General features: G+C 43.2%; 1 protein-coding gene across 1 annotated transcript in view; it reads right to left on the reverse strand.

Moving 5' to 3' along the window:
* CSMD2 (CUB and Sushi multiple domains 2) overlaps positions 1 to 14,126 on the reverse strand; it is a 668,360-nt gene that overhangs the window by 88,246 nt on the left and 565,988 nt on the right. The window contains exons 43-46 of the mRNA XM_079924609.1: positions 12,397 to 12,574; positions 11,232 to 11,377; positions 4,080 to 4,160; positions 3,468 to 3,581 (exon numbers count right to left, since the gene is read on the reverse strand). Coding sequence (XP_079780735.1) covers positions 3,468 to 3,581; positions 4,080 to 4,160; positions 11,232 to 11,377; positions 12,397 to 12,574 — 519 coding nt within the window. The remainder of the gene's footprint in view (positions 1 to 3,467; positions 3,582 to 4,079; positions 4,161 to 11,231; positions 11,378 to 12,396; positions 12,575 to 14,126) is intronic.

Below are 14,126 nucleotides of genomic sequence, written 5' to 3' on the forward strand. Positions count from 1 at the left end.
GTGAGTAGAATAATGTGTGTCACTTTGGGGCTGAGGAAGTGAAAAGCCCTTATGTGAATGTCCATTCTCTTTCTTCCTCTGCTGCAATGGAGGATGGAGGCAGGGGCCTAGTTTTCAGATGGCAGCACAAGATTGAAGCAGCCTGGATCACTGAGTTATCAGCTCTATAGAGTTACCTGGACTACAGAAAGTTTTGCCTGAAGAAGATATAAACTTTTGTTATGTTAAGCCACTGAGATGTGGGGATTGCTTGTTATTGCAGCATATGCCTATCCTATCCTGACTAATGCACTGAAGTGTATCCTTTAATTATGCTTTTAGTAAGATAGTAACTTAGTCCTTGTGTGTCTGAAGATTTCATTAATTCATTCTCACTCTTAATTGATAATTTGGCAGGGTTTAGAAGTTCAGTTTACAATTATTTTTCCTGCTGCATTTTATCTTTTGATAGGTATTATTGTTGCTGCAATAATGCTATAAGTCTGATTTATCTTTTCTCCATGATGGTTTTAACATTTTATCTTATCCTTGATGTTCTATAATTGCACTGTGATGTTTTTAGGTTTGAATTTCACCAAATTTTCTATGTTGCTATAGCAAGCTTCTGAGCTGATAGAAAAATGTCTGATCTTTGTCATAGGAGACTAGGACATCATTGGACAAGGCATTAGCTGAAGCAGAAAAGAGAAGAAAAAGCCAAAATGTAAAAGAAAGTTGTACACTGAAGAGGTTATGAATGGAAAAACATCCTATATTCATGGATTGGAAGACCTAATATTGTTAAGATGGTAGTGAGACCCAGACTGGTCTATGGATTCAACTCAATCTCTACAAAAATCCCAGTTGGTTTCTTTGTAGATATTGATAAGTTGATCTTAAAATTCATATGGAAATTCAGCAGATCCAGCATATCCAAAATAATCTGGAAAAAGAAGAACAAAGCTGGAGGACTCACACTTCCTGATTTCAAAACATATGACCAAGCTACAGTAATCAAGATAGTGTGGTACTGGCTAAGGATAGACTTATAGACCAAGAAAATAGAATTGAGGATGAAGAAATAAAACCCCAAATTTATAGTCAATAGATTTCAACAGGGTACCAAAACAATTCAATGGGGAAAGAACAGTCTTTCCAGTAAGTGATGCCAGGACCACTGGATATCCATATTCAAAATAATGAAGTTGGACCCCTACCTCACACTATATATAAAAATTAACTCAAAGTAGATACAGTCCTAAATGTAAGAGCTAAAATTATAAACTCTTAGAGGAAAACATAGATGTAAATCTTCTTGACCTTGGATTAGGCAATAGTTTCTCAGCTATGACACCAAAAGCACAAGCACCAAAAAAATATATATATAAATTGGACATCATCAAAATTAAAAACTTTTGTGCTTCTGAGAACACCATCAAGAAAGTGAAAAGACAACCCATAAAATGTGAAAAATTTTTGAAAATCACACATCTGATAAAGGACTTGCATCTAGAATATATATAAAAAAACTCCTACAACTCAATAATTAAACAGATAAATAACTTAAAGATGGGCAAAGGATCCAAATAGACATTTCTTCATGCAAATCAACAAGAAGCACATGAAAAAATGCTCAACATCTTAGCCATCAGGAAGATAACAAATCAAAACAACAATGAGATACCCATTATATACACTAGGATGGCTATAATTAAAAAGACAGTTAATAATAACAGAGAGGATGTGGAAAGATTGAAACCCTCATACACTGCTGGTGGGAACAGAAAATGGTTCAGCTGCTGTGGAGAATACTCTGGCAGTTCCTCAAAAGTTTAAATATAGAGTTACCATATGACCCAGCAATTCCACTCTTAGATACATACCTAAAAGAAATGAAAACATATGTTTCATCCAATAACTTGTGCATGAATGCTCATAGCAGCATTATTCATAATAGCTAGAAGTAGAAACAACTCAAGTGTCCATCAATGATAAGTGGATAAACAAAATGTGCTATAGGTACAATGGAATATTATTTTCAACAAAAAGGAATGAAGTGCTGATACATGCTACAACATGAATGAACCTATAAAACATTGTGCTATGTGAAAGAAGTCACAAAAAACCACACATCATAGGATTCTATTTATATGAAATACCCAGGATAGGCAAATTCATAGAGACAGAAGGTCGTTTGGTGGTTGCCTAGAATTGAGGGGGCTGGAAAGAAATGGGAACTGACTGCTAAAGGTTACAGGATTTCTTTTGGGGGTGATTAAAATGTTTTAAAATTGATTGTGATAATGGCTGCAAAACTCTGAATATACTAAAAACCACTGAAGTATACACTTCAAGCGGATGAGTTGCATGGTATATGAATTATATCCCGATCAAGCTGCTATTATAGAAAAGACTATGAAGGGTCACACCTTGGGAAGCCCAAGTATGACACCAAGTCCCAGAGGAAAGCACAAGGCTGAGAATGGGGAGTGAAGCCAGGAAGACTGGAGCCATGTAGACATAGAAACGGAGCCAGAGATGATGAGAAACTTGGGCTGGAGCAAATTAAGGAGATTCTGGAGCAGAGGAAGGTGAAAGTTCACTTTTATTGGGGACTGGTCATTTGGTATGTGGGTGGGTCAGCTCAACTGAAATAAATACTGTATTTCTCAGTGTATCAGCAGCCTAATTCTGGGGCTTGTAGCCCCTCTCTTCCTCGTCAATAATCCATAATGCAGATTCTCCCTACTCTTGATTTCCTAGAGATGGAGGAGAAGCTGATCTGTTTCTCCATAGGCTACTAAATATCTGTTGGTAGCAACAGCACTAGAAGCAGTAGTAAAGCTAATAACAATAATAATAGCCCACACTGAACAGTTACTATGTGCCAGGCATAGTTTTCCAAAGTGCTTTACATTACTGACCCATTTAATTCCTCATAACAAGCCCATGGCATAAGTAATATCATTATCCTTATTTTACAGATGAGAAAACTGAGGCATAGCACAGTTAGGTATCTTGCCCCAGGTCAGATGCCTCGTGAGTGGAAAGAAGTGTTTTTGGTCTTAGTTGGGATAACTTGGTGAAGCACATTCATTTTCATCAAGGCATCACACTGGATTGAAGACAACTGTGGTTTCTCGGTTGCCTAGTTCAGCACATAGGGTTTTGGACGCACCTGCACGCCAGTAAGGCAAGGTTGGTGTGTGAGTCCCAACTCCCACCAAGGTCCCACAACCTCCTGCCATTTCCAGGGAAAGTCAGTTAGAAAAAAGGGAGACAGAAATAAATGTGGCCACTACAGCCTAATCACAGCCCCGGACCTAGGAGCAGAGCAGAGAACCCATCTAGAGCACTTGTTCACTCACTCACTCAAACATTTACCAAGTGACTTCTTGCTTCATGGGCAGGGACTGGGAGTATATAGAGAGAAGGAAAACAGGGGAGATGTTTTGGAGGAACTCCAAGGCATGGCTCGGTGTGATTACCTTCACATATTGGGGGCGGCCCTTCAAACTGCAGGTAAGTTCCAAGTTTGCAGGTCAGGATTTCATTCCCAACTAAGGTAAAGCCAGGGAGGCACCTGTAGCGTACGATGTCACCTGTCAAGGAGAGACCAGTGTGGGGATTCCCTGGAGAAGTCTGGGCAGGGCTGACTGGCGCCCCTTAGTAGCTTGAACCTACTTCCAGGCAAGACGATCAGTGGCGGGTTGTGCTCTGTTCAGACTAAATTACTAGCTCAACTCCAGTCAAGTGACCCAGATGACTGGCTCCCCTCTCACAGCTCAGCCTTGCTGAGCCTAACAGCGTTGCACATTCTAGGAACTTTTTACAGTGTCTTGCATGGACTTATTTCTCAACACATCCTGACTTGAATCATGGAAGAAAACTGCTTTCCTAGCTCCTCTGGCTACGTATGGCTAAAAACAAAAGTGATTGTATTTGGGGTGAAACTCAGTTGACAGAATATCAACCCTCTTGCACTGGGCCTATTGTTTCTCTCCAAGGACAGGAGGCAGAGATAAGCCCCACGGGCCAGGCCCCACCCCTCCCCGGCCCCTCCTCGCCAGCCCCATCCTTGCTGGTTTGGGAGGTCTAACCTATGTTGAATTCTTCATTCTCTGTGACGACTTCAGCATTGGGGAGGATGGTGGGAGGAGGGCATTTGGTGAGCGGATAAGCTGAAAAGACAAAAGCAGACAAGTCGGTGTAAGAGCATCATTCTTGGGGCACGTGGTCATTCATTTGTTCAGTGCTTCACTTTCTCACTCATCTATCCACACAGCAGATATTAATGAGTACTTATCTGTACACAGGGCAAGAGTAGCAAAGCACTATTTTGCTTATCTGCTGCCATCTGTTTTTATTTGCTTTTGATGCAAAAACCAGGAACCATATAACAAGAGTAACAATAAAGGAGAGGATCTAAGAAGGCAGTGATGGTGCCTAGCGCTGAAGGGAAGGGAGAGAAGCATTTACTGAACACCTACTATACGCCACGCATTTTCACACGCTGTCACCTTGAATTCTCACAATAGCTGATCCCCCTGAGAGATGTTCCCACTCTACTTATGAGGAAGCTAAGATTCAGAAAGCTTCAGTTACCTCTCTAAGTTCACACAGGAAGTAAGTGGCACAGACAGGATTTGAATCCAGGTCTGGCTGCTCTCAAATCCCATATTCTTTCCACTACTCAGCATCTAAATGCTGTGTGTGGCTTACATGGGGGACCAGCAAAGACAGCTTGTTTCTCTTCTGACCTTTGGCTAAACACTCTGGCTTCAGTGGATTTTCTAAATCAGAAGCCATCCCTCTGGGCAGAGACTGGCCTGTGTGGGGAGGGTGTTACCGAGGCAAAGTTCAGGGTGGGCTCATAACTTGGCTTTCTTTCATTATCTGGTACGTGGTTGAGTGCTGGATGTGTTAGCTGCTGTTGCCACTGCTGTTGCTGTTATTATTTCCAAAGTCACTTCAACCCTTGCTATGTTTTTTGAAATAGCATTTTTTTTAAATTTACAAATGTAACACATTATCATTAAAGAAAACCTGAGATTTTCTATGAGAAGAGTAAGAGGAAAATTAAACTCATCCATTGCCTTCTCAGAGATAACCACTGTTAACCCTTTACTGTAAATTCTTAGGGTGTATATTTTCTGCACATAGATTTTTCTTTTACAAAATTTGCACCATGTGACATACTTTGTGTTGGTCCTTGTGCACTTACTATTATATTGCAAGAATTTTCCCATGTCATCACATTCCTTCAAAAGTATGATTGAAATGACTTCATAGGATTTAATCATATAATCTACTAAAATTTATTTAACAGGTACTCTATTGTTAACCATTTAGATTTCCAAAGTTTTGCAATTTAAAATGAAACTGTGATGAACATCCTTCTATATATGCATCTTTTATGAAGTTTTTTCTTTTTATAAAACTAGGAATGATTAGAGTGTATGACTTTTTTTTTTTTTTTTTTTTTTTTTTTTTTGCGGTACGCGGGCCTCTCACTGTTGTGGCCTCTCCCGTTGCAGAGCACAGGCTCCAGACGCGCAGGCTCAGCGGCCATGGCTCACTGGCCCAGCGGCTCCACGGTACGTGGGATCCTCCCGGACCGGGGCACGAACCCGTGTCCCCTGCATCGGCAGGTGGACTCTCAACCACTGCGCCACCACGGAAGCCCGAGTGTATGACTTTTTTAAACTACAGGCATCTCTCACTGAACATCAATAATCCATTGCTGGAAATCAGACATTCTGTGTCAAGATGCTACTAGGAGCCTACTTCCCATTACTTTAAATGGGAAAAAATTATAATGCATAACCCAAGACCCAAAAAGTACTGAAAACTACAAAATACCTATATATATGCAACAAACCACTATGCTAGAAGGTGAATACTTACAGCATCACTTCATGATCACCCAATGATTAGTACATTTGTAACAAAACAGCAGTTCTATGCATTGCATATTGCACCATGAACACTGCAGACTTTTCAGCTTGAGACAGAAACCTTAGGCAGAAACAAAGGCTAAATACGAAAGGCACGGCGAGAACGTGTTTGGGGCGGCACTGGGTGGTGGACGCTTCACAGTGAACATCACCACTCTGGGATAACCTCAGAGCCAGTGGCACCTGAAACACCTGTTCCAAATGTTCATGTGGCATTCTGACATTTTACCAATCGTATCTGGAATGTAACTTAAGACTCCTCCTGCATGTAGTTTTATTTAAAATGTCGTATTATGTTTTGAGGATTTAACTTTAATTTTTTCTACAGATGTGTCCACTGAAACACGTCATATTGAGTGACACATAGCTTTATGAAGCCCTCTTGGGGGAACCAGACAGGTTTAATCTTGATTTAACATAAACCAGGGAGGACCAGGCCTGTGTTTGATACATACTTCCATTTTTCTTTCTAGGGAATTTGCTCCAACAGATACTGTCCACAGAACGACAGTTTCTCCAACCCTGGGTGCTTTCATTCTTCTTTCATCTGATCCTTTTAATGATTATCTATTGGGGGTTTGCCCTGGGTCAGGCACTGTGTTAGGTGTGGATGATGCAAGAGTAAAGAGACACAGTCCTTGCCTCACAGAACTTAGAGCCATCAGGGGAAACAGTCATCAATTTTAATCTTTGTCAACTTGATAGACAGCAAACAGAGTACCACTTCTTTTCTTTTCTTGGCATTTGACAACCAGTTAGGCTAAATATTTTTTTCATATGTTACTAGACTCTTTGCATTTTTCTTTTCTTTTTTTTTTAACATCTTTATTGGAGTATAATTGCTTTACGATGGTGTGTTAGTTTCTGCTTTATAAAAAAGTGAATCAGTTATACATATACATATGTTCCCATATCTCTTCCCTCTGTGTCTCCCTCCCTCTCACATTTTTCTTTTTAACTCTATTCATGTCCTTTGCCTCTATTTTTCCTATAAATTTGAAAAACTCTATGTACAATATATTTAAGATTGATCTTTGCCTATTATTCCCCAATTTATCATTTGCTCCCATCTATTTATGACACTCTTTTGACTTGTACAAGCATTAAATGTTTATTTAGCCAATTCTCAATGTTTTCCTTTATAGAGCTTAAAAAAGTTTGATTCCTTCCATTCTCAGCCTCGTGCTTACCTTTAAAACATACCTTCTAGAACCTTCTAGGACACACTTAACTTTCCCAGAAAAAAAATCAATAAAAGAAATCTCCACCTAAACACCGTGAGGACACTTTACAGTTTGTGGTTATTAGTGTGATCGGGTGATTTCCCATTACATCTTTAAAATTAACTTTAAAAAAATTACAAATTTCTGCTCAATGCAGAAAGCTGGTGGAGTACTGAAAAGCAATAAAACAAAATTCCCCAAGTCCCACCACCTGGGCACAGCCATTGCTAGCATTTTGGTGTATGACTTTTGATATTTTACAGATAACTCCCCTCCCCTCCCCACCCCCAAACACACACTGCATCTACCATGTTATTGCTGCAGAACTCTAGGGCAGGGGGCCATTCAGGACTCCTGTTTCCTTTTGTCTCCATCTCCCTTGTTCCCCTGGGGGGTGAGGCACTGATGCAGCTTTGACTCCATTATGTGTTAACATGCTAACTAGTGGGCAGGGCTCATTTGCTTAAGTCATCCAAGTTTTACCACTTGTCTCAATAAAGTCTTTAATAGCAAACGCATCCAGTTCAGAACCATACGTTGCATTTCGTTGTCATGTTTCTTAGTCTCCTTTAGTCTGCAACAGTTCTAAAGTCTTTCCTTGACCTTCCTGACTTTTACACTTTTGAAAATTATATGCAGTTAATTTCTAGTATGTAACACTGTATTACATACATTACCCTCAATTTAGGTTTGTCTGATTCCTCATGATTAGATTCAGGTTGTACATCTTTGATGGGATGATTACAGAAGTGATGCTGGGTCCTTCTCACTGCATCCTATCAGGTGGGGTATGATTTCCCCTTTTATTAATCTCTCAGCCAGATAGCTCTTATTTGGAGTCCATGTTACCTAGACTCTCACGCTGGAAGCAGATGCTTCCCAAAATTTCCTTCTATTTCCTAAACTATAAGTTTCCAAGGGCATTTTTCTCTGCAATTCTAATCCTATTTTGTCATTAAAAAAAAATACTGTAGAATATTGCCATAAGTCTCCTTAAGGTATTTTTCTTCTTTTTGGTTCTCATATGAAAGGAAATTTATTTAGGGCTAATGTTTGGCTATAAAAAGGCAAACATTCTTTCCCCCATCCCATTCCCAATCCCTGCTCTTTGCAAGTCGGCCTCCTTCTTTTTCTTCAGTTCTAGTCTCAAATACCAACTCTTAAGACACATTTTCCCCAATTATTCTACATGAAGTAGATCCTCTGCCTTTTCATTTGCTATCTTACTTGTTTCTTTCATAGCACATATTACAAGTTGCAAAGATTTTATTTGTCTACTTACTTGTTTGTTATCTCTTCTTGGGGGAAGAAAGCTGTATGGGGAGCAGGCAGTTCACAGAGCAGGAAGCAATAAAACATACTTATTCTTTAATGATAATGAATAGATAATGAAGATATGAAAGGATGCTAATCCTCATCTTCATCATAAAAGTGAAATGCTATCCACCAGGTTGGCAAAAATTTAAAAATCCAATAAAGCCCAGCGTTTGCAAGGATGTAGTGCAACAGAAGCTCTACCTCTGTTGCTAGGAAGAGTGTAAACTGTTATAACTACTTCGTGTGATCAGTTTGGCATTACCTAGTAAAACTGAATATGTGAATACTCACAACCTCACAATTCCACACAGGCATGTACCCTAGAGAAACTCTTGTCCACAAGAAGGAATGTACAGCAATGCTCAGATTGTTTGAAATAAAATAACTTGAATGCCTATTAAGAGTAGACTAGATAAATCACTATTTTCACTCAATGGAATACTAGACGGCATTGAAAAATGAACTAAATCTAGTCACATGCATCTGCATGAATTTCAAAAGCTTAATTTTGAGTGAAAAAAGCAGGTCACAGAAGAACACTTATTGAACAATTCTATTCACATAACAGAAGTAACATGTGAAATGAAACAGTATATATTTTTGGGGACATACACTTATGAGGTAAAATTATAATGTAAAGCAATGAATGGTCAACAGAAAATTCAGGACCGTGGTTAACTCTGGGGGTCGGGCAGGGGGAACGTGTTGGGGGCGGTGCACAGGGGCTTCAAAGGCACTGGTGTTCCTTTTCTTAGGCTCAGCGATGGGTGTTCATCTTATTCTTCTTTAAACGGCACATGTACGTTACCCACAATTTTTACACATTGCTATATTCCACAATTTATCAAAAGCCCTATGAGTGGGTGGAAGGGGCCTTCATGCTCACTCGGCCCCTTGCAAAGAGCCTGTCCCACCCAAGACCGTTGGCCTGGGTCTAGCAGTAGATCCTCTCGCCCAGGCCCATGTCTGCTCTCTGGTCAATGAGGCCTTGGACCATGGTCTGAGCAAGCACCTAAGGGTCTCATGTCTCATCTGAGGGCATCAGGGGCACAGTGGCCAGGACACACACAGAAGCAAGTGCTCTCCTGGGCAGACTTACTCAGGAGAACTCGGGAACAAGGATGCCCCAGGGCAGGGCTGGGCCTCCTTCACCTGGTCCTGGCGCAGGTGAATGCTGAAGAGCAGGGACCAGAGACCTGGCCTAGGACTGAGGTGATTTCCTATGGATTCTGTTAATCTCTAAATATAATAATAATGATGATCATGATAGTGATGATTATTAACACTGCCATTTATTGAGTACCTTTTATACTCTGTGCCTAGAGCTAGGCATTCCCATGCATGATTTCATTTAACTCTGTGAGGTTAGGTACTGATATGATTCCCATTTTGTGGATAATGAAATCGAGCCTCAGAAAGGTAAACGACAGACCCACAGTCACACAGCTAATATGTGGCAGAGATTTGAACCCAGGTCTGTGTGACTCTGGAGTCCACACTCTATCACTCTGTGGGCAAGTCACATGGAGTCAGAATGACATAGCCTTCAAGACCTGGGTCCCATTAATGGGGTGTGCCCGACAAGAGGGGTGTGGGTACCAAGGCAGATTGAGATGGTGGGTTTCTCATCCCCATATCATGCTCACCTGGGCCCAAGCTCCTTGGGGACAGCGGCTGGAGCCGCCGATGCTCTCAGCAATGTTGTTTCTGTCTTTCTGTCTCGATATCACTAACTCTCCCATGGACTTAAGGCTGAATGCTTTCATATTTCTATAAATGCACGTGTGAGGCAGAAACACCCTGCGGTCCCACTGGAGCAGTCAGTGCAGAGCTACAAGGACTGGGTTCTCCTCCCAATTATAGCCATGCAATTTTGGGCAGGCTCTCCTGCCTTCCTTGGCCCTCATTTCCTCATCTGTAAATTGGGGGTAATAATAGCTGCTTCACTACCTCACAGAATTCTTAGAGGTCACAAACTCCAAGCCCCTCATTCCGCAGGTGAAGAAACTGAGCTCTCAAGCTGGGGAGAGACCTACACAAGGTCAGACATTGACTTGAGGTGGAGCCAGGAATAAAGTCAAGCCTTCCTGATTTCCAGTCCAAATAGATGCAATGTTCTGCAAATTGTAAACAAGGGAGGTTATTTCATGGCTGGGCACAAGCCCACGGAGAACCTTTTATAAGTTTTTCTATGCTGTGTCCACTATAACAAAAATGAGGAAATACCTGGGTCCATAACCTTGGACTTTTAGAAGAAAGTAGGCTGTCGATAAGGACAGATGCACCCTGAATTGATCATGCTCCTCTATTTGAATTCTCCCTGATTTTGTCTGGGCACAGTAGTTCCTGTGGAGTCGACAGAGGCCCTGGATTCCTTTGGAGTGGACAACCCTCTAGAATGTGCTGAGGGGTAGGGTGGGGCACAGGTAAAGGGATAACCCAGCCAGGGAGCTGGTGTGAACGACGGATAAGAAAGAAGCCTCACCCTGCTGCCTCTGAACTTGAACTTGGTGCCAAGGATCAGCGTCACGGGCCTCTCCTCCCTACTAGTGTGGAGGGGAAGGAAGAGAGCTCCGGTGCTGAGAGCTCTCACATACCCTACACAATGAACTCTCATAACCCTGAGGAGACCAAGGCAGAGAAGCTATGTTACTCTTCCAAGTCCCACAGCTGGCAAATGCGGGAGCCAGGAGTCAAGCCCAGCACTTGAAAGTCTGCACCCCCCGCCCCCCCCCCGACAGGCTTCCATACTGACCGGAGAAAGCTATGGCGAAGATCCCACCCGCAGCTGCATCACGGTGGAACTTGAGCAGGACCTGGTTGGATGAGCTGTGTATTGTCTTCTTGGCCAAGCTGTGGCTGAAGGTTCCGAGCTGTGGGGCTGTCTGCTGTGGCCCATCCCTGCAACAGGAAAGAAGGTCCTGCATGTCACGGGTCACCATGCCTACCTGTTCCACCTGGTGTGTCAGAGGCCTTCAGTGAGCAAAGAGATATCCCTGTGTTGCCTTCCCTGGAACCTTATCCAGTCCCTCCCATTTGTTCTTAGCTGTTGTCTGGAAACTAAATGAGAAATCAATCCAGGGCAGTCAGGTGACAGTTATCCAGCCCTGGAAATTTTGAGAAGAAATCCCACTATCTTCTGCTGATTCCCAGAACCTCCAAACAAAGAAATTTTTAAATTATATCTTTGTTCAAAGATTCAGTGGTTTGGAAAAAAAGCTGTCTAGGAAACTGCACTTATCAACTAATAATTCACATTCCCATTTTAAAATTACTCAAGATATGCTAACTACATAACTCAGAGCTGAGCTGTCCAGTTTGGTAACCGCTAGGCTACATGGGACTATTTACTTTTAAGTTATTTAAACTTTAATAAAGTTTAAAAATCAGCTCCTCAGTCACTCTAGTCACATTCAAGTGCTCAATGGCTACATGTAGAGTGGCTGCCATATTGGACCTCACAGATATGGACTATTTCTCTCACTGTGGACAGTTCTGTGGTCAGCACTGGCTCAGCATGACGTGACCAGTGGGATTTCACAAAATTCCACTCCAAAGCTCTTTCACTAGTTCAGGTAGCTTATCTTAGGTAAATGTAGAATTTTGGTTTGGGTTCTGGAAATACTGAGAAAAGTCAGCTCATCTACGCCCTTTCCCATTCCCACACCCGTTAATACTTTGACCCCCAGCAGGATTCCAGGTTGGGAACCACTGTCTTGCCATTCCTTTCCCTCCAAGGAGTCAAAAAGGCTAATTGAAGCTGAGTCCTCATTCCACTATGTTTATTTGAGACCCAAGAGGCTGACAGCCATTTAAAACCATTCTGCTCGTGGTATTCTGGACAAATAGATGGGTGACTCAGTTTACAGCCCAGTTAGTGCCCTTTTCTCATCGGCTGCTGACATGGCAGCTGGTCCTACCAGACGGTGATGAAGTCTCCAGAGGGCTCCGTCTGTAGTAGGCTGATGTTGAGGCGGATGCCGTGACCAATGGGTACGGTGATCAGCCAGACACAGTCCTGGGAGCTGGAGTAGGGACTGGGAAAGCCCGGGGAGTACACAGTGCCATTGAAAGAGGTGACGTTCCCGCCACAGGGCACTGCCAGGGAGAGGATACAAACACAGATGAGTGCTGGAGATCACCTCCCCCCTGAGAATTCAGATGACTTCCTGATGCAGTCCCAGCCCCCAGCACGAACCATCCTGCTCCATGAGGCTGGGCGGGATGGGGAGAGGAGATGGGGCTGAGGGAGGGCCAGGCCTGGCGTTCCCTGCTGTTCCCAACACACCACAGCTCTAGTGGCCCTCCATCTTCAGTGCAGGTCCTCTGTGGGCCTGCCTCAGCCCCTGGCCCCCCTCTTTCTCTTTCTTGTGGAAGAGACCTGTCTAGAAGGAAGGACACACCAAAGCTACCCCCTCTCCTTTCCTAGGAATACTAGCATCAGGGCTTCAGTACTGTTGCTGGGAAGAGGTAAGAAATTATGATAGTATCTCTTTCTTTCTCTTTTTATTCTGAGATCCTTGGAGTCGGACTTTTGGTCTTGACTTAAGAGTTGTGGATTCTTGTGGTGAGGCTATGGTTGGGTTCAAATTATGGCTAAACCGTTAATTGACTAGATAATTGACTAGGTAAGTGTAGCCTCTCTTTCTTCACCTAGAAAATGGGACTAAGACTTCGCTCCTCATAGGATCGTGGTGGCCATCAGATGAACTGCTCCGTGTAAAATGCTCAGCCAGTGCTAGTTCACGGAGGGGGCATCTGCTACACAGACATGATCCTCTCTCCCTATCTTCCTGTCTCCCCAGAGCACACTTACACTTAGACTCACTCTGATCTAGGCTTTAGGCAGGGGTATAAAGAGTCCTGGAAGTCTCCATGGTATTTGGATTTAATCACCATGGAGGAGAATAAAAAGAGGTTCTGGGCAAAATAAAACCCCCAAAAACAAAAAAAAAACCCTGGTCCAGAATAATAAGTGTATTGGTTGGCATGGGTCATCACACAGAGATATGGATGGGGCCGGACCAGGCTGAGAAGAAAGAGTCCCAATGCCTCCAAGCGGCGGCCAGGGTTCCTGCGAATGTGAACGCATCCTGAAGCTGGTGCACATGGGCATGCCATCCCTCCTCCGTGTACTGAACCTCCATCCGGTGCCAGGCATGGCCAGGGGAGGCAAAGGACAGCAAGGATACCACGGCACGTGATTCTGATCTGTGAGTGTGTCCCAGGGGACTGTGAGTGCCCTGGGACACAGCTAAGCGTACCGGCATCTCCAGTCCAGGGTGGAGCACGCCATCAACATGGAATGCCACAGAACATTTAGGGGGGGCCTTCATCTGGTCCTGTGAGGGGGTGAGGGAGTCCTGGCAGAATTCACATTTAGACTCAGACCTGAGGGATGACAAGGGCCAAACAGGTAAGACAGGAGAGAAAAGCAATGTTCTATAAGGAGGGACCAGCATGTGCTCAGAACCAGGGGCCAGAGAGGACGGCACATGGTGAAATGGAAAGTATTTCAGCTGAGCTGGAGTGTAAAGTCTGAGAGAGTGGAGAACAGGGGGAGGTAAGTGGGGACCAGGCCCTGAGGCACACCGTGTGCTACCCCAAGGGGGTTGGACGTTACCCCAAGGGAGATGGGGACGCCTTACTA

Source organism: Stenella coeruleoalba (assembly GCF_951394435.1).
Source record: "Stenella coeruleoalba genome assembly, chromosome: 1".
Taxonomy (NCBI): Eukaryota; Metazoa; Chordata; class Mammalia; order Artiodactyla; family Delphinidae; genus Stenella; species Stenella coeruleoalba.